The sequence below is a fragment of the Odontesthes bonariensis genome, chromosome 17 (assembly GCF_027942865.1).
Source record: "Odontesthes bonariensis isolate fOdoBon6 chromosome 17, fOdoBon6.hap1, whole genome shotgun sequence".
NCBI classification, from domain to species: domain Eukaryota; kingdom Metazoa; phylum Chordata; class Actinopteri; order Atheriniformes; family Atherinopsidae; genus Odontesthes; species Odontesthes bonariensis.
In genome coordinates, this window is record NC_134522.1 from 36,863,196 (window position 1) to 36,883,086 (window position 19,891).

The 19,891-nt window shown below is 40.4% G+C and overlaps 1 protein-coding gene across 4 annotated transcripts in view; it reads right to left on the reverse strand.

Moving 5' to 3' along the window:
- Positions 1–2,541: 2,541 nt before the first annotated feature.
- Positions 2,542–19,891, reverse strand: part of mipol1 (mirror-image polydactyly 1) — a 129,557-nt gene continuing 112,207 nt past the window's right edge. For all 4 annotated transcript variants that reach the window (XM_075448532.1, XM_075448531.1, XM_075448534.1 and 1 more), the window contains exons 13-14: positions 6,986–7,189; positions 2,542–3,078 (exon numbers count right to left, since the gene is read on the reverse strand). In XM_075448532.1, coding sequence (XP_075304647.1) covers positions 3,012–3,078; positions 6,986–7,189 — 271 coding nt within the window. In that variant the 3' untranslated portion in view covers positions 2,542–3,011. The remainder of the gene's footprint in view (positions 3,079–6,985; positions 7,190–19,891) is intronic.

The following is a 19,891-nucleotide window of genomic DNA, read 5'->3' on the forward strand; positions in this document are numbered from 1 at the left end:
GAAAGCAGGAGTTACAGAGGCTTTCTAGTTGCTCGCAGGAAGCTTTTCACAGTATTCTGCTGTGTAGACACAAAATATTATTCTTTTAGTCATTAGATTATATCAGCCAGAAACAATAACGGGAAGAAGAGATACTTTCGGACATTTTAGTTGTTAAGATTAGAATAGGTACAATATTATAATTCATGTAAAATCCTTTAGTTCTTACTGAAAAATACTTTAGTTCTTATTGAAATGTATTTTCCATACATGTTCCATCCTATTCAGGACAGTGCACACTCACACTCAGTTTGGAATAATCGGTTAAGCTAACACGCCTGTTTTGGACTGCAGGCGGAGGGCAGAACACCTGCAGAGAACCCATGAAAGCAATAAAACCTCAGGTGTACTTCTCTGGATGTTCCTGTTATTACATCATGACAGGCGCGAGCTCGGGCAGAAACCAGCTGCTTTTGTGTCTTTGTGTTGGTTGTAAAGAATTCCAACTCTATGTGAGGAATCAGAAGGAAGTTGAACACCTTAATCTCCTTCCACCTGGTGGTGCTGGTGCCAGGACCAGCATCTCTGTTCTCAGAGGGTTCCTGAATGTGACTCTGCTTGGTTTGGAGTTTTGAGTCTGATCCAGTATTACTGACACTCTGGTTCGGGTTTTAAACTTCCAATCACAGCAGACTCAGAAATGAACAACGATCTGAAACCCAGCTGATGGAGTGTGTTACCTGCGTGCCTCTGCAGGGCTTTAGATCGTGTGCGCTCACATTATTCAGACACGTGAGAACGTTGGGCACTCCTGGTCAATCTCACAGACAGGAGAAAACCAATCAGATGGCAGGATTCCCTGTGGCGATGGACTTCATTTTCTCATGTAAGGAGTCTGAACGTGATTCTAGAGTTAACAACAGATCAGAGAGATCAATAGCACACACACACACACACACACACACTCCCAGGTGGCGTCAGAAGTTGGAGCTCCAACAAACTGAGTCTTTCTTGAGAACAAGCAGATTAACGGCTGAAGGATTAAGACTGGGACACCCAAGTCGACCACAAGTGGTCTGTTGTTACCATGGTAACCAGCCCATGGGGGGGGGCGCCCCCTTTACAACCCACACATAATGTCTTCATTAAACGGGTGGTTGTGGGGGTGGGGAGTCACAGTAGAAGATGAACTCACCTTTCCTTAGTTTTTATTTCATGTAATCTCTGAGGAATGCCACATCTCACATGCTGCTACAAATGATCTATCCAGAAATATCTTTATTCTGTTCTATAATCATAAAGACATCTGAGCTCTTCAGACAGACTCATGTAAAGTGTATTTCCATACACTGATCCAGTGCTCTGCAGTGTCTCACATCCTGGATTCAGCCTCAGTTTGAGCAGCTTTTTCCATTTCTAATATTTCATTCACAGTGGAAAAAAGAAAACATCAAATGTTGAAAGTATTATGAACAATATGAGCTCATCTTGAATCTGATGGCAACAACACATTTAAAAAACGTTGTGACGGGGCAACGAAAGGCTGGAGAAGTGAGTGGTGCTGAACAAAATGGCTGCAGGAACATGTTGCAGCTCATTAGATTCATTAGCAACAGATCAGTGACATGATGAGGTATAAAAAGAGCACCTTAGAGAAGCAGAGCCTCTCGGACTTTAAATATTCCATCATCTACAGCACCTGATATCGTCAACAGATTCAGAGAATCTGGAGGCATCTCTGTGATCCATTTCAGTAAAATGTCAGGAAAACATTGCATTTAGTTTTTACACACAGTTTACACATCCAAACTCTTTTAGAACTGGGACTGTAATCAACACCTGTTTCAGGATGCAGGTTAGTGTCTTTGTGTTGATGAGGGTCTTCACAAAGCAAGAAAAACACACATCTGTGTGTGTGTTTGGTTTAAAACTGCCAGGAAACAGCAGCGTAAGCCACAAGCACAGCCGGACACTCCAGTGCATTTCTACCGGGTAGATTTGTCTGATCTCTCCGGCTGCTTCCTTTAAAGAGACAGTTGGACAAAGTAGTTGAAACTTGTCAAAGTCAAATTTTAATTTGAAGTTTTCGGGAACATGAAGTCAGAGTGGCTTCCTCTCATTTGTCACAGCGATCCTCTGAAATTAAACTGAGCAGAGTTTTATGTTTCTAACAGAAGAGACAAACCTTAAATCAACAGAAGAACTAAAAAGAAGACTGATCTGCAATTAGAGACAGAGAAGAAGAGGAAGAGCAATCATCCAGAGCACAGATGAAGACTGGACTCGGGATGTCTGACTGACAGTCAAAGCTCTCCCTTTAAAAAAGGAATTATGTTGGGAGAATTAAATGGATCGAGAGCAAAAACTAAACCTAACCGAACTTTGTTCACTTTGTGAGGAACACAATTAAATCACTTCTCCCAAAGAAAACCCCTTCAACGCTCCTTTCCCACCTCAAACCAGTTGGATCTTTGTGTGTTCCCATGAAGAACTCTCTAAAATTCAGAGTTTACAATTTGAAAGCTGAATTTGTTGTGTTGCTGTAAACAGAACTGCAGGTGCTGATGACAAAGTTATTACCATTTTATTTCATGTTGAGGCCAAAGAGAGAAAAAATCCATCATATTCAGAACAACAAATCGAAATCCTAAAAAACAAGAAAGAAAGAGAAACAAAGGTACCTTACTGAAAGCTGCAACAACAATAATAATAATGAAATATTATAATAATAATAACAATAATAACAAAATAATAAAATATATAATAATAACAATAACAACAACAGTAATAATAATGAAATATATACAATAATAACAATAACATTACAATAATAATAACAATAATATCAATAATAATGAAATATATATATAACAATAATAACAAAAATAATAAAATATATAATAACAACAAGAATAACAACAGTAATAATAATAATAATAATAATGAAATATATATAATAACTATAATATTACAATAATAATAATAATAACAATAACAATAATAGCAGCAGCTGCAGGGTGTTAACGGAGAAGTCAGATGACAGCCCGGAGACTTCCTGTTCCAACTTTCTTCCTCAGCACTTCCACCAGACGCTCCAGCCTGAGGAAGAGGAACATGTGTGAGTCAGAAAGGCTGAACTACAAACTGAAGAAGGTGTGAAGACATCAGGTCCCCTAAGTTACCCTGCAGGCCCACCTCCTCTGCTCCGGGGGGGGGAAGAAGAGGAGGAGGAAGGTCTGCAGGTGGGAAAAAACAACAGGCCTGAGTCACTTTAGAGAGCAGAAACCCAGTATAGAAAGAAGAAGTGAAGAAAGAGGCAGCTGATGTGTGTGTGTGGGGGGGGTGACCTTCTAACTCTTAGTGAGACTTTCTCCCCCTCTCAACTCAAATTAAACTCCCCGTCTGTAATAAGCAGCAGATTCTCCGCAGCCCTTCCCATCACAGAGCAAACATTCCTCTTCACTGCCCTGAAACCTGCGAGCCCCCCACTCCCTGCTGGCAGCCAAATTAGAGCTGAAAGGCCCAGGTTTGAGCCCACGAGGACAGCGCTGGACGCAGGCGGAAGACTTAAGCTGTTTTCATCATGAATCCCATCCCTTCATCTTCAGAAGAGCAGCAGCAGCAGAGGAAGGCACGTTATTCTGAATCAGAGCGAGTCAAACTCTAAAGGCTTAATTCTTCCTGATCAGCTTGGCAGCAGAGACACTCAGAGATGTCCGCTGAATATGAATCACCGCAGCTACAGCTCCTCCGGCTCGCATGCTTCACCTGCAGTCTGACGGCTGCTCATGCACACCGTCACATGTTGCTGATAGCATGGAGAAGCTGTTGAACCGCAGAGAGGCTTCCCTCCAGAGGGAGAAGGCATCCACCAGACAGGAAACAAATATGACAGAGCTGTGTTCCACTAATTATCCTTTCATCATCTATCAAACTGCTGGGAAGCCTGACCTGAGGGCTGAAACATCAGAGAAGGAGAACAATAAATGCACTGATCATATTTCCATCCCAGTTTAATTCCTCGGTGGGGGGGGGGGGTCTTCAACACGATTTTGCCTCTGTTCATAAACCTATGACAGCTCAGGTGTGGAGGGATGGTCCACAGGTGGGAACATCTGGTTCAATCACCAGACCCGTGTTGGTCAGAGTCCTGAACCCCCCACGGCTCCCAACATGTTCATCATTGGGCTGAATATAAAGAGCAAACATAAAGATAGCACCTGTGAATGAAAAGGACATTTGAAAGTGAATAAGGTGATAAATAAGTCAGGAGCATCGTCTGGGGGAGTGTGGAGGAGCTTCCTGGTGGAACAGCGCTGTTAACAACTCACTCGGAGCTCCTTCCTGCTTTAAAGACTTGAAGAAAACAACTTAGAAGCGGATGTTGGGGCGGTCGGTGGCGTAGTGGGTTAACCAGCCGCCCCATGTACAGAGGCTACAGTCCTCGCTGCAGCTGGCCCCGGTTCCAGTCCCGCACCGAGCGGCCCTGTGCTGCATGTCTCCCCCTCTGCCTTGCATTCCTGTCTCTCTCCAGCTGTCCTATCATTAAAGGCATAAAAAGCCCCAAAAAAATATTAGAAAAAAAAAAAGAAGCGGATGTTGTGGAGAAAAAGTCAGACGCGCCATGGTCAGCCTCTTATGGGGAATTTATTGAACAGACCGTCACAAAGACGTGTACAGTTCAGAATGCCGGAAATTCCCTTTGACCTCAGTTTGTGACAATCTTTTATACCCTCCTGAATCACTCATTGTCCTGGAGGCAATGTCACATGTCACCTGTCAGATGTCAGATGTCACATGTCACCTGTCACCTGTCACCTGTCACATGTCACACGTCACACGTCACACGTCAGATGTCACCTGTCACATGTCACCATCACGTCACATGTCACCGTCAATTCAATTCAATTCAATTCAAAAATACTTTATTTATCCCAGAGGGAAATTAAATGTTGATGTAGCTCAATTAAATCAAAGAGTTATTATAGATGCTGATGGCTGTGGGCAGGAAAGATTTCCTGTAGCGGTCCGTTTTGCATCCAAACTGAAGAAGCCTTTGACTGAAGAGACTCTGTTTTCTGATAACAGTCTCATGGAGAGGATGTTCAGGGTTGTCCATAATTCTCTTGATTTTATGCAAAATCCTTCTTTGCATTATTGTCTCCAGAGGTTCCACAGTCGTCCCCAGAACAGAACCAGCCTTCTTTATCAGGTTGTTGAGTCTTTTTAGGTCCCTGGTTCTGATGCTGCTGCCCCAACAGATGACGCAAGAGGAAATGACGCTCTCAACAACAGACTTGTAGAAGACCTGCAACATCTTGTTGCAAACCTTGAAGGACCTTAGCTTCCTCAAGAAGTACAGTCTGCTCTGTCCTTTCTTGTAGATGGCTTCACTGTTGTGTCTCCAGTCCAGTCTGTTGTCCAGATGAACACCAAGGTATTTATATTCCTCAACCACCTCCACTTCTTCTCCCATGATGGAAACAGGGTTTGATCTGACCCTGTTTCTCCTGAAATATACAATCATCTCCTTTGTTTTGTTAACATTCAAGATGAGATGATTGTTCCCACACCATGCCACAAAGCGGTCCACCAGCTCTCTGTACTCAGCTTCTTGTCCATCTCTGATACACCCGACAACTGCAGAGTCATCTGAATATTTCTGTAGATGACAGGAGTCTGACTTGTACTGGAAGTCTGAAGTGTACAGAGTGAAAAGGAATGGTGAGAGTACAGTCCCCTGTGGTGCTCCTGTGCTGCTGATCACCTGGTTAGACACACAATTCTTCAGTCTGACAAACTGTGGTCTGTTTGTCAGGTAGTCATTAATCCAGGTGATTGTTGAGGCCTCCACCTGAGTCTTCTGGAGTTTCAGACGAAGCAGATCAGGCTGGATTGTGTTAAATGCACTGGAGAAATCAAAGAACATGATCCTCACAGTGCTGCCTACTTTGTCCAGATGACAGTGGGCTTGTTGAAGCAGGTGTATGATAGCGTCTTCAACTCCAACTCCATGGCGATAAGCAAACTGCAGGGGGTCCTGATATGTGCTGGTTTGCTTACACAGGTGGGTCAACAGGAGTCTCTCCAGGACCTTCATGATGTGGGATGTCAGGGCAACAGGTCTGTAGTCATGTAGTCATATGTCACACGTCAGATGTCACCTGTCACATGTCACCTGTCACACGTCAGATGTCACCAGTCACATATCATGTCACATATCATGTCACACGTCAGATGTCACCTGTCACATGTCACCTGTCACACGTCAGATGTCACCAGTCACATATCATGTCACATATCATGTCACACGTCAGATGTCACCTGTCACATGTCACAAGTCAGGTGTCACACGTCAGATGTCACGTCACATGTCACCTGTCACACGTCAGATGTCACCTGTCACATGCCACACGTCAGATGTCACACGTCAGATGTCACAAGTCAGGTGTCACACGTCAGATGTCACGTCACATGTCACCTGTCACACGTCAGATGTCACCTGTCACATGCCACACATCAGATGTCACACGTCACATGTCACACGTCAGATGTCACACGTCAGATGTCACCTGTCACACGTCACAGGTCAGATGTCACTTGTCACCTGTCACATATCACATGTCATACATCAGATGTCACACGTCACATGTCACACGTCAGATGTCACACGTCAGATGTCACCTGTCACATGTCACACGTCACAGGTCAGATGTCACCTGTCACCTGTCACATGTCACACATCAGATGTCACCTGTCACATGCCACACGTCAGATGTCACACGTCAGATGTCACCTGTCACATGTCACACGTCAGATGTCACCTGTCACATGTCACACGTCACATGTCACAGGTCAAATGTCACCTGTCACCTGTCACCTGTCACCTGTCACATGTCACATGTCACACGTCACATGTCACCTGTTTATGTCACACATCCTTTGCAAAGCAGTTGAAGCGCAGAGCTGCAGAGGAAAACCCGGCTCTGGTTTGTCGGAAGCTCACCTGCGGACTCTCTCGCCGGCCTCTCGCTCTGCCTCCTGGCAGCGTTGAAGCTCCGCCTCCACGCTCTGCTTTTCCCTGGTTAGCTGCTGCAGCTGGAGCAGGAGTGGGGGGGGCTGAGAGGGAGGGGCCTCCTCACCTGCCTCCTCACACTCTGCTGAGGAAATGATGTCACAAGGCAGGGAGGGAAGAGCCAGGTCCTGAGAGCTGATAGAGGAGGAAGATTATCAGGTTTGGTCAAACTAATGTTCACCTCTGCTGATCTTCCAGCTCAGATGTTTGAGTCTGAATTCTCCCAAGTCTGAGGGAGTATGAATCATTCTGACATCAAACATCAGCCACATTTAATTCACATATTATAAAGAAGATTTATAGGGCAATGGTCATATGAATCCTGAGACTTCAATGTTTACTGAAGCTTTGAAATGGTCATCCAGGCTTAAAAAGCACTATGTAAGAACTGTCCATTTACCAGAGGAGCAAAAGACCAAAGGAGAGTGCGTTATTTTCCTGGTGCTGCTCTGCTCAGTTAACTGTCGGCTGCATAAAGTGCCACTTCAGACAGAAAACGCAAATGAATTCAGCAAAAATCAATTAATGAGTGAACAAATACAAAGGGAAGAAAAATAATGTCCAAAATACATAATCATTAATGAAATATGGGGAAAAAATGGCAAGAATCTGTTTCCATCTATTTTCTACACCATTAATATAGTTATTAGATTTTTGCCAAAGGATTTACATTTTGGATCGGGCCCCACATTGAAGTTTCTGGAAATTCTCATCATCACACAGAAGCAGGAAAAGAATCATTAAACAGCAGTTTCACCATTTCGCTGTCACAATATATCACAATATATCACAATATGGACAAATCATTGCTTATATCCATGTGTGTGAGGCAAAGTCGAGGAGATACACCGCATTATAAAGACACCCAAAGTATTAAAATCAATGTAATGGCATAGCATTTAAAGAGAAGTTGTGGTAAAAAGAGAAATTAGTTGCATAATGTTTCCATCAGAAACTGATTATTTGTTTTCAAGCACATGTGTGAGAGACTTTTAGAGATTTTGCTCACATGAGAGACAGATGAGGGGGCGGACAGAGGGAAACCCGGCTGAGACAAAACTGAAGTGCTTCAAAAACCTTCTGAGTTGTGTTTCTTCAGGAAACTGAGCTCATTTGTTGGGTTCTTGGATGGAAACCAGGAATCAGAAGCCTGATCTGATCCTGGTCTGATCCTGGTCTGATCTGATCTGATCCTGATCCTGATCCTGATCCTGATCCTGGTCTGATCCTGATTTGATCCTGATCTGATCCTGATCTGATCTGATCTGATCCTGATCCTGATCCTGATCCTGATCCTGGTCTGATCCTGATCTGATCCTGATCTGATCCTGATCTGATCCTGATCTGATCCTGGTCTGATCCTGATCTGATCCTGATCTGATCCTGGTCTGATCTGATCCTGATCCTGATCCTGGTCTGATCCTGGTCTGATCCTGATCTGATCCTGGTCTGATCCTTGTCTGATCTGATTCTGATCCTGGTCTGATCCTGGTCTGATCTGATCCTGATCTGATCCTGGTGCAGCTCCTCACTGTGAAGTGGTACATAGATGATCCACCATCGCCTCATACACACTCAAAATGGGGGATTGAATCTAAGAGAGGTTACCATGCAATCTGTTGGTTTCCTTAGCTCGGCAACTTAAAAAAAAAAAAAGATTTTTATCAATTAAAAAAAAAACAGATACTCAAAAAAACTCCAAGGCACTCTCCTTTAGATGTAACTGAAAATCTTTTATTGGCATAGTCATTGTATCCTAAAACATCCATGTGTTTCTGTCCCTAGCCTTCCTCCAGGTGTCTTAACACTAGAGTTCCACCAATAGGAATTCTCCACCTGGAACGTAACTCTCCCCCAGGAGTAATAGGTTTGGAGCAAGACAAGGAGGCTCATTTCGAGTAATGAGTATGAGTTTCTATATAATGAAAACCTATAAGCATTTGAGATTTATCATATCCATCTTTCAATTAGAAAAAGGTGATAGGGTAAGCACACTTAATCTGAGGGAGGCTTTTGGTTTTTTTAGATTACAGGTCACTAAATATCCAGGCCTGAATGAGGAGCCAGATGTTCTTGGTAAAAGTTTTCTGTAAACATCTTTAGTAACAGGTAGGATATTGGTAAAATGTTATTTCCCACGGAAGCCCTAAAGAGTCATACATACATACATTTTATTCCATCCGTTTTCTTGTGATAACGAGATTATTTGATTTCAGATCTCGAGAAAACAAAATGATGGTCTAGTCCATTAAATCATTGCAGGAAACATCCTTTAGTGTAGCAATGTCAGAGGAGAATGTCGATCACCGCATCACATATCTCTTCAATCAAGGCCTGACAGGCTGAAATAGCTCTATGCCTTGCTATTACAGATAATGTACACATTAGTGGGCCTCAGCTGAGAAGACGGTTAGCAAGGATTCAGCTTTATCAGAGGCGCAATCTAACTGAGGCCGATGTCGTGATTAATACACAGCTGAGCAGCTGAGTTCTGAGACGAAACAAGAACAAATACTTCACTGATACACTAAAGGTGTGCACTATCAGTAGCCTCTCTGGTCCACTTTGTTTTACATGACCAGCACTGGAAATCAGTATTATCTCACCAAATATGATTTGACTGTGAAATAATAACATTAACATCATAATTAAATGTTAAAATCAGTTGAATGCAAAAATAGAATACAAAAATATTTCCTCAGTGGGATGTCACCTGTCACATGTCACCTGTCACACGTCAAAATAGTAATTAGTAATCAGATTTTTGACAAGAAATAAGACAATTATTCTTGGTAAAATTTTGAGCTTTTGCACATGAGCAGTGTTTTAGTTTCTGTAGTTGTTGCAGAACTATTAAAGTGTGAATTGTGGGTCTCTATGGTGAATAACACACGGAGGCGAGGCTGTAACTTCTGCTCTTTGAGTAGCCGCTCAACTTCATAACCACATACAGGAGTAACCAATCACCCAACACCCGGAGTGTCACAGTCATAAACAGTCGAGCACCGAGGGCTCCATCAGATACACCACAAGCAGACACGCAGCACGCAAATGAATGATGTCCTTATCACAAGAAAAAACGGAGGAAAATTATCTGGTTATCACGAGAAAACGGATGGAATAATATATATTAGTATGTCCGTTTCGGGCTTCTGTAATCTGAAATTTTCATGGAATTGAACTGTTTATGATGTGTTGATGACATTTAGAACATGGGTCAAAAAATGCCTTCTCCAGTTGTTTCTATCCATCCATTATTTGTAGTTTTCTGTAGTTTTCTGTGTGAGTAGTACTCCATCACAGGTGGAGAATTCCTTTGGGGTGAATTCCAGTTTAGGGACACCTGGAACTTCTTTAAATGTGTTTAAATAGCGGGCCGACACATGTCGGTGTCTTAAAAGACACTATGCCATAAAAATAAAGGAATTCATTTCTAAAGGAGAGTGCCTTGGAGCTTTTTTGATGATCTAGTTTTCTCAACCCTATCTAAAGAGTACCTCAGATAAATATTGTTCAATCCCGGAAGTGCTCAGTTGCAAACAAGTTTTTGAGATAGCTTTTTATGAATTGGAAATTTGATTGGATTATGATTATATTACAGTGAATTGGACTGTATCTTTGCAATGCCCTGAAATCCCATTTGGTCTGAATTAAACTGAGTTGATATCCACAGAGGAGGGATTCAGGTTAATTAAAGGTAAACAGAGAGCCAAAAGTTTGGCCAGCTGAGTGCTGGATGTTGAGGCTGAACCAGATTCACAGTGAGATTGGTTTTCTGATGGTTACCATGGATACAACATTACAGCTTGATACCAATGTCAGAATCTTCCTGTATTGTCTGTCTCCTATGTTTCTCATGAATACTCTGTCCTGGTGTGATTTTCACCTGTCTCTGAGTCTGACATTGATCTCAACCTTCAGGTTCATGAATGGAGTCCCGCAGAAAAGAACTCGAACCTCTGGCAGAACAGAGGAATTGTGTAACACACAAAGATGTTTCTGTCACATGCATTTCTTCATCTTTTCTTTAAGGTTCTTTTGGGCACCGGTGGCCTTTATTTGACAGTAGGTAGACAGGAAAGGGCCAGAGAGAGTGCAGAAAGACATGCAACAAAGAGCCTCAGCATGTATGTTAATCACCATTTGCTCGTAAATAATGTTCAGATATATGTGGCACTGATATCACCACAAAGCCACACCCACTATTTTTAATGAGCTGTATAGAATTCCCACAGTGTAGTATCCAAGTCAAGTGGGTCCCCTGCACTCCACCCAGACATCCCCTAACATCCCCTAACCAGCAATGCCAGCTCTAAACTCTAGCACACAATCTTCCACTGTGTGCACGTGTAAACAGTAACTGCGGAGAAAGTCCAAACTAAATTGGCCACACATTCTCCAAAATATCAGTAGTGTTTGTAAACTGCTTTAACTTCACTTCAGAATCAGAGATTAGGGCACAGGAAGACAGCTGGTCATGCCTGATATGGTTAACATTGATGCCTTCACTGTGGAGTTGGTGGAAAAATTGAGTAATGGCGGGTTAAACCATCATAAAGCAGGTTGATGAGTGAAGGGTCAATCTGCTAGAGCCTCCTGGGTAGCAGCCTCAGCCAAGTCTGAAACATGGACATACTAACTTTTTGTTAGTAGACCAGTCACTCGAGGGGTTGAAGGATAGGACAACTGACATGCTTACATTATGATCCATCAGCTCTATAGCCAGATCAACCACAAAAGTGATACTCTGGCATATCTGACTCTTCAATGTTAACAACTCTTTCAACACTTTCAATAACAGGATATGCCTTTTTGGACATTTTCCAGGATGCTGCACAGTAATTTTAATCTGTTAAGAAGAAAACCCGTGTATCCTCATTCAGAGACTGGAACTTCATTTACAGCTTGGTCCCTAGTATAATGGCTGCTTTCTGTAGAACATTCCCACAGAGGTGCATTCAACAAGGGGCAGAGAGTTGTTTGGCAGGGCTAAGCTCCTAAGCAGAGATGACGAGGCAGTTAGGTGAACCACCCACCCAAAAAAGATGGATGGAAATATTTCGGTATTCTGAGGAAATCACAGAATAGAAGAGAATTCCGGATCGAGGCCATTAAAAGGACGGACTGATCCCACGAGTCCCAAAGACATTAAAGTCTTAAACAAAACACCCAGTTTTTCTCAAAATACAAAACTCCAATCCAGTGTTATACGACTTTATCTCTTGTATCTACACAGAGAACATAATTATATCCATTATAGGATATATATGCACCTAAATGTTGGGATTTGGTCATTTCTCTGCACATCTGATAATGACTTTATTGATATTGTTGATGTGGTCTATGCTAACAATGGAATCAGGGCCTGCTATTGTCTCAGACTAAGGTAGCTGTAGACCGTGTCCCGTTCAATATGTCAGGTGGACATATAACAGGGATTTTTTATTAAATGTGGCAGGTTGCAAAGTGTAGCTTTTTGTAAATATTTCAAATGATCAAGCCTGGTGAAATGACGGCTAACACCAGAAACAACCAATGACAAAAAAACTGGTAAGATGATTCAGAAGTATTGTCAGCTCACATATAACATAATATTAAAACTATGGAAGAGTCTTTCATGATTGAGTTATCTCATTGCTAAGTCAACAAGAATTAACAAACGATGAAAATGTGAGTTCATTGAAGAAGACAATTTTGTTCTGGATGTTTTCTCATCTGCTAATGTTTGTAAGAATCCAGCCTAAGGTAACTCAAGAAGCTCTTAAACTCCTTATAGCAGACACAGCTTAGGTTCTTGTGGTCATAGATGTCAATGGTTGACTGGTAGCCAAACATTGATCCCAGAATTTCTTTAACAGAGTCCTGGCAGAGTTAAAGTACATCTGATTAGAGACAGCACAGATCCTGGGGTCTTTGGTAGCTCTGAGGTGTCCTGACTACACTCACCTTTCCTCCTGAAATGTTGACTAGGTCAAACCTGGTAGCACATCACTTTCATGTTTCATGTCAGCTGAGTGTGAACTGCTGCAGTCACATCAACAATCAGTCACACAGCATAATAAATAACAGCTCTGTTCAAACTTTCCTCCTCCATGGCTTCCCCTCCAATAAGCAGCTGCAGAGTTGGAGGGGAGTTCTTTTTCTCCAGCCTTTGAGCCAAATGAACGAGAGAAAATTGAGATGCAGCTTCTGCTCTTCATCTGAATAAATATCAACATTTTCAGCTACTCCCATCCACCACCAGTTTAACACGATGCTCTGTGTTTTCTAGCATCATAACAATTCATATGGCAAAACAAAATGTCATTCTAAAAAGAACTTACAGTTTTGGGATGCATTCTTAGAAACAGCAGGGAAGGTGGAGGATGTGTCCTCAGGTGAAGTAAGCATTACATTTTCACATAGAAAACACAGAAAAATGACTTCCAACGGCTTCAGTGCACCACCACTGCTTCAAACACCTGCCAAGTGCTTGGCACACAGATAGAAACTGTTAATGAGATGCAACATGTGAGAACTACACCGTATTACAGGCTGTCTCTTTCACTGGCATGTCTGAATCAGGGTGTGAAACATTCCCATTAACATGCGCGACGTGTGGCTGACTGACAGCATCACTTTAACAGCGTGATGAAGACTTGACACTATGATCAACTGCAGAGCCACACATCTTAAAAGAAACACCCGAGCACTACAAACACAGATCTTTCATGGAATACTGACCCTAAACCTTTAGCCCACATATCTGCCAGGACCAGACAGAATGTCCCCACTCTGTAAAAGTGTCTTAAAGAAAAGTCTCTGCCTCTCCAGTCCACACAAAGACAAAAACACAAAGAAATATTTTGGAAAAATTAAAATCAGTTTTTTTCCCCTCCAAAAACGATTGAAGTCAAACCAAAAGCCAGAATCCTCCCTCTTCCCGTGCCTCCCCAGTTGTCTCTGCAGGTGTTCGGCAACAATCCTGTTGATTTATGGAGGCTCACAGTTTGTTCAGCATGGACAGACTTGCTGCTCATCTTTATTCTGTTTAACTCTGCAGCATACTGAAGTCTCAACGTGGAATTCTGCTGCTGATCCCAGAGCAGAAACCTCACCTCAGTCATGCTCTGAATCTACCTCATCATGTCTTATTCCCACATGGTTTGGTTTTGTTTTTCCGGAGCTCATAATCCTCCTTCTCAGATCAGAAAAGTTATGTCAGCGGTCTGCCACTGCAGTTGGACGGGGGGAATCAGAATAATGTGCGAATCAGAGTCAAACATCACAGGATGAACCACAGCTGGGGACTCTTTCTGACTCCTTTACATGCAATCAGAAAAGGTTAAAGGTCAAACACACAGGTGGGCCCCGTGTTCGTATACCTCACCATCTCTCAGTTCATCGGTCCAAACTGACCAATTAATCATATGTTCCATCTTTACATACGAGGAGTCTCCTTGATTCAACTGAATTCTAACAAACATTCATTCAGTCCTGTCTCCACCCACTGCCACTGCATGGATGTATTCATTGGTGAGTTAACAGCAGGTGGAGCTAATTGTCCACTTGGTGTCATTAAACCAGTGCTCCCAAAATGGTGGACAATGGAGCAAAATACAATCAAACAAAGAGTCATGAGTTTCAATCAACTCCAGAAGTACTTTGCCCACACTCTTCTTCCCCCATCTACCCGCTTCAGCCAATCCCAGGATTGTTTTTTTTCCACTCTTTATTATTCTAATTTCATCTTGTTTTTTACACTCTTTATTACTCTAATTTCATCTTGTTTTTTACACTCTTTATTATTCTAATTTCATCTTGTTTTTTACACTCTTTATTATTCTAATTTCATCTTGTTTTTACACTCTTTATTATTCTAATTTCATCTTGTTTTTTATACTCTTTATTATTCTAATTTCATCTTGTTTTTTACACTCTTTATTATTCTAATTTCATCTTGTTTTTTACACTCTTTATTATTCTAATTTCATCTTGTTTTTTACACTCTTTATTATTCTAATTTCATCTTGTTTTTTACACTCTTTATTATTCTAATTTCATCTTGTTTTTTACACTCTTTATTACTCTAATTTCATCTTGTTTTTTACACTCTTTATTATTCTAATTTCATCTTGTTTTTACACTCTTTATTATTCTAATTTCATCTTGTTTTTTACACTCTTTATTACTCTAATTTCATCTTGTTTTTTACACTCTTTATTATTCTAATTTCATCTTGTTTTTTACACTCTTTATTATTCTAATTTCATCTTGTTTTTACACTCTTTATTATTCTAATTTCATCTTGTTTTTTACACTCTTTATTATTCTAATTTCATCTTGTTTTTTACACTCTTTATTACTCTAATTTCATCTTGTTTTTTACACTCTTTATTATTCTAATTTCATCTTGTTTTTTACACTCTTTATTATTCTAATTTCATCTTGTTTTTTACACTCTTTATTATTCTAATTTCATCTTGTTTTTTACACTCTTTATTATTCTAATTTCATCTTGTTTTTTACACTCTTTATTACTCTAATTTCATCTTGTTTTTTACACTCTTTATTACTCTAATTTCATCTTGTTTTTTACACTCTTTATTACTCTAATTTCATCTTGTTTTTACACTCTTTATTACTCTAATTTCATCTTGTTTTTTACACTCTTTATTATTCTAATTTCATCTTGTTTTTTACACTCTTTATTATTCTAATTTCATCTTGTTTTTTACACTCTTTATTACTCTAATTTCATCTTGTTTTTACACTCTTTATTACTCTAATTTCATCTTGTTTTTTACACTCTTTATTATTCTAATTTCATCTTGTTTTTACACTCTTTATTACTCTAATTTCATCTTGTTTTTTACACTCTTTATTATTCTAATTTCATCTTGTTTTTACACTCTTTATTATTCTAATTTCATCTTGTTTTTACACTCTTTATTATTCTAATTTCATCTTGTTTTTTACACTCTTTATTACTCTAATTTCATCTTGTTTTTTACACTCTTTATTACTCTAATTTCATCTTGTTTTTACACTCTTTATTATTCTAATTTCATCTTGTTTTTTACACTCTTTATTATTCTAATAAGCAAAAATCAGGAGGTGAAAGTCACTGATATCAAGACAAGAAAACTCATTGAGCATGGAGGGTTTCATCCCAAATCCTGCACCCAGAGACTATACCTAAGCAGAAGAATAAAGCCTGGGGCCTGATGAATTACAAAACAACAAAGATTCAGGAATACATCACAAAGAGGGCACCCAGTGTTGAACTGTGGAGTGAATGAGTCAATCAGCTGAAACCCAGTGAGGAAGAAAGGGTACTATCATGGCAGGATAAACTACTGCAAATCAGTGGCTGATATTGAGAACTCCCATCAGTGGCTAGTAAAATGTTAGCAATGAATCAACTCCCTCTGACTGTTTAAATGTTCACGTTCCTCGAACCACAGGCAGAGGAGGAGGAGTGGCAGCTATCTTCAGATCAGGGTTACTCATCAGTCCCAGACCCAAGATTAGTTTGAGCTCTTTTGAATCTCTGATTCTCAGTTTTTCCCACGCAAAGTGGAAATCCCAGAAACCTCTTGTGTTTGTTGTTGTGTATCGTCCACCTGGCCCTTATTCTGAGTTTCTGTCTGAATTCTCAGAGTTTTTATCCCAGTTAGTGCTGAGTACAGATAAAGTCATTGTAGTGGGTGACTTTAATATTCATGTAGATGTTGAAAATGACTGCCTGAATATGAACTTTAATTCTATATTAGACTCTATTGGATTTTCTCAGAGTGTTCACAGACCGACTCACTGCCTTAATCACACCCTTGATCTTGTGCTGACTTATGGCATTGAGAGTGAACAGTTAACAGTGTTCCCTCATAACCCTGTCTTATCTGACCATTTTCTGATAACCTTTGAGTTTACATTACTTGACTATACAGTTTCTGAGAAGAAATTTACGTATAGAAGGTGTCTATCAGAGGATGCTGTAACCAGATTTAAAGAATTAATTCCATCATCCTTTTCTTCACTGCCATGTGCAGATATGACAGAGGACGACTACCTAAACTTTACTCCAGCAGCACTTGACTCTCTTGTTGACAGCACTATAGTTTCAATGCGTACAGCACTGGACAATGTTGCCCCTCTGAAAAGGAAGGTAATCAGCCAGAAGAGGTTGGCTCCTTGGTATAATTCACAGCTGCGTGCTTTAAAGCAGACTGCAAGAAAGCTGGAGAGACAGTGGCGTTCCTCTAATTTAGAAGAGTTTCAGTTAGTCTGGAAAGATAGTTTAATAACGTATAAGAAAGCCCTTCGTAAAGCTAGAACTGCTTATTATTCATCATTGATAGAAGAGAATAAGAATAATCCCAGGTTTCTCTTCAGCACTGTAGCCAGTCTGACTAAGAGTCCGAGCTCTGCTGAGCCAGGTATTCCTTTAACTCTCAGCAGTGATGATTTCATGAGCTTCTTTATCAATAAAATTGTTTCTATTAGAGAGAAGATTGATGGAGTCCTTCCCACTATTATCAGTGATGTATCATCAAGTACAGCAGCTTTAGAAGTATCTTTAGAACCTGATTTGTATTTAGACGGCTTCTGTCCAGTTGATCTCTCTGAGCTAACAACAGCAATAGTCTCTTCTAAACCATCAACTTGTGTTTTAGACCCAATCCCAACCAGACTGTTCAAGGAGGTTTTCCCATTAATTGACACTTCCATATTGGATTTGATCGATCTGTCTTTGTTGACAGGATATGTACCTCAGCCTTTTAAGGTTGCTGTAATTAAACCTTTACTTAAAAAACCTACTCTTGATTCAGAAGTGTTGGCTCATTATAGACCTATATCCAATCTCCCTTTTATGTCTAAAGTTCTTGAAAAAATAGTTGCAGCTCAGCTTTGTGATCATTTACACAGAAATAATCTGTTTGAAGAGTTTCAGTCAGGATTCAGAGTGCATCATAGCACAGAAACTGCACTGCTGAAAGTTACCAATGATCTCCTCTTAGCCTCTGATAGCGGACTTGTGTCTGTGCTTGTCCTGTTGGATCTCAGTGCTGCATTTGATACAGTCGATCACAGTATCTTATTACAGAGACTTGAACATGTTATTGGGATTAAAGGAACTGCATTAGGCTGGTTTAAGTCATATTTATCTGATAGATTTCAGTTTGTTCTTGTAAATGAAGAATCTTCCTCACACACCAGAGTAAGTCATGGAGTTCCTCAGGGTTCTGTGCTTGGACCGATTCTTTTTACTTTATACATGCTTCCATTAGGTAACATTATTAGACAGCATGGCATAAATTTCCATTGCTATGCTGATGATACCCAGTTGTACTTATCTATAAAACCAGATGAACCCAATAGGTTGGTCAGACTACAAGCATGTCTTAAAAACATAAAGACCTGGATGACAGAACTGTCTGCTTCTAAATTCAGACAAACTGAAGTCGTTATCTTTGGACCTGAGCGTTTCAGGGAGAAATTGTCTAGCTATATAGTTACTCTAGATGGTATTTCCTTGGCTTCTAGTTCTACAGTGAGGAACCTTGGAGTTATTTTTGACCAGAATTTATCATTTGACTCGCATATAAAACAGGTCTCTAGGACTGCTTTCTTTCACCTTCGTAATATTGTTAAAATCAGGAACATCTTGTCTCAGAGTGATGCAGAAAAACTAGTCCATGCATTTGTTACTACGGGAGATTGGACCAAAAAAGAAAAGGTTTTCAGTGCAATCTGTTGGTTTCCTTAGCTAGGAAATTGTTTTTGAATTGGTTCTATATGAACGAATTGGATTATTTTATGAATAATTATGATTACATTGAATTGAATTCTAATTGGCTTGAATTGGACTTACTATCTAAGTGCCTTGAGATGACATTTGTTGTATTTGACGCTATATAAATAAAAATGAATTGAATTGAAGAGAAGAGAAAGACTTGTAAATGGTAAATGGACTGTACTTGTACAGTGCTGTTCTAGTCTAGCTAACCACTCAAAACACTTTTACACTACACTGTCCTAGGTCCTAGGTTGCAATTAAAGATTTGGCTCTTAGCTTATGTGTCATGGCAAACTCTACTCATACATCTTTACCTCAGGGCGTACCTCAGGGCTCAGTCCTTGGTCCCCTTTTGTTCTTCATTTACATGCTACCTCTTGAACCAAGATGTATATTATAATTTTTATGCTGATGACACTCTTCTGTACATGCACATAAAACCCCAGATCACACACTAATCTCACAGCTTGTCTTTCTGTATTAAATCCTGGATGGCCCAACATTTACGAGAGTCTGAAGTAATTCTGTTTGCTCCCCTGAATTGTTTTAGTCCTGTTGGTTCTAATCTAGGTGGTCTTTCAAATAATATCACCCAGCCTGTAATTGATTCTAGGAGTAACATTTGACTTTATGGACTCTTTGACCTGGTACGTTCTCTTCTGACCATTGAGATACACAGATAGTGCCCGTTAAGTGTGTCCAGATCACAGTTTGTGCCAAAGGGAGATCAGGCTTGTTCTATTTGGGCCCCAATCTTATAGAACTCTCTGCCCATTGAAGTCAGACACACCAAGTCTGTAACTCCCTTTAAATCCTTTCTGGAATCTGTCCTCTTTGAGAAAGACTTTGGCACTTTCTTATACATTTATAACACATTTGATTGAAGTGCTTTGTGATCATCCATCTGACTTAATTCACCTTAACCCTTATTAGCACACTACTATACAAATAATACTTAGAATAATAATAATAACTAGAAGATTTCTGAAGAAATTTAGAAGGGGCCTGCCAAAGTGTGCGTATCGCTCAACCAATCACGGCTGTTGTTCAATGTGCTT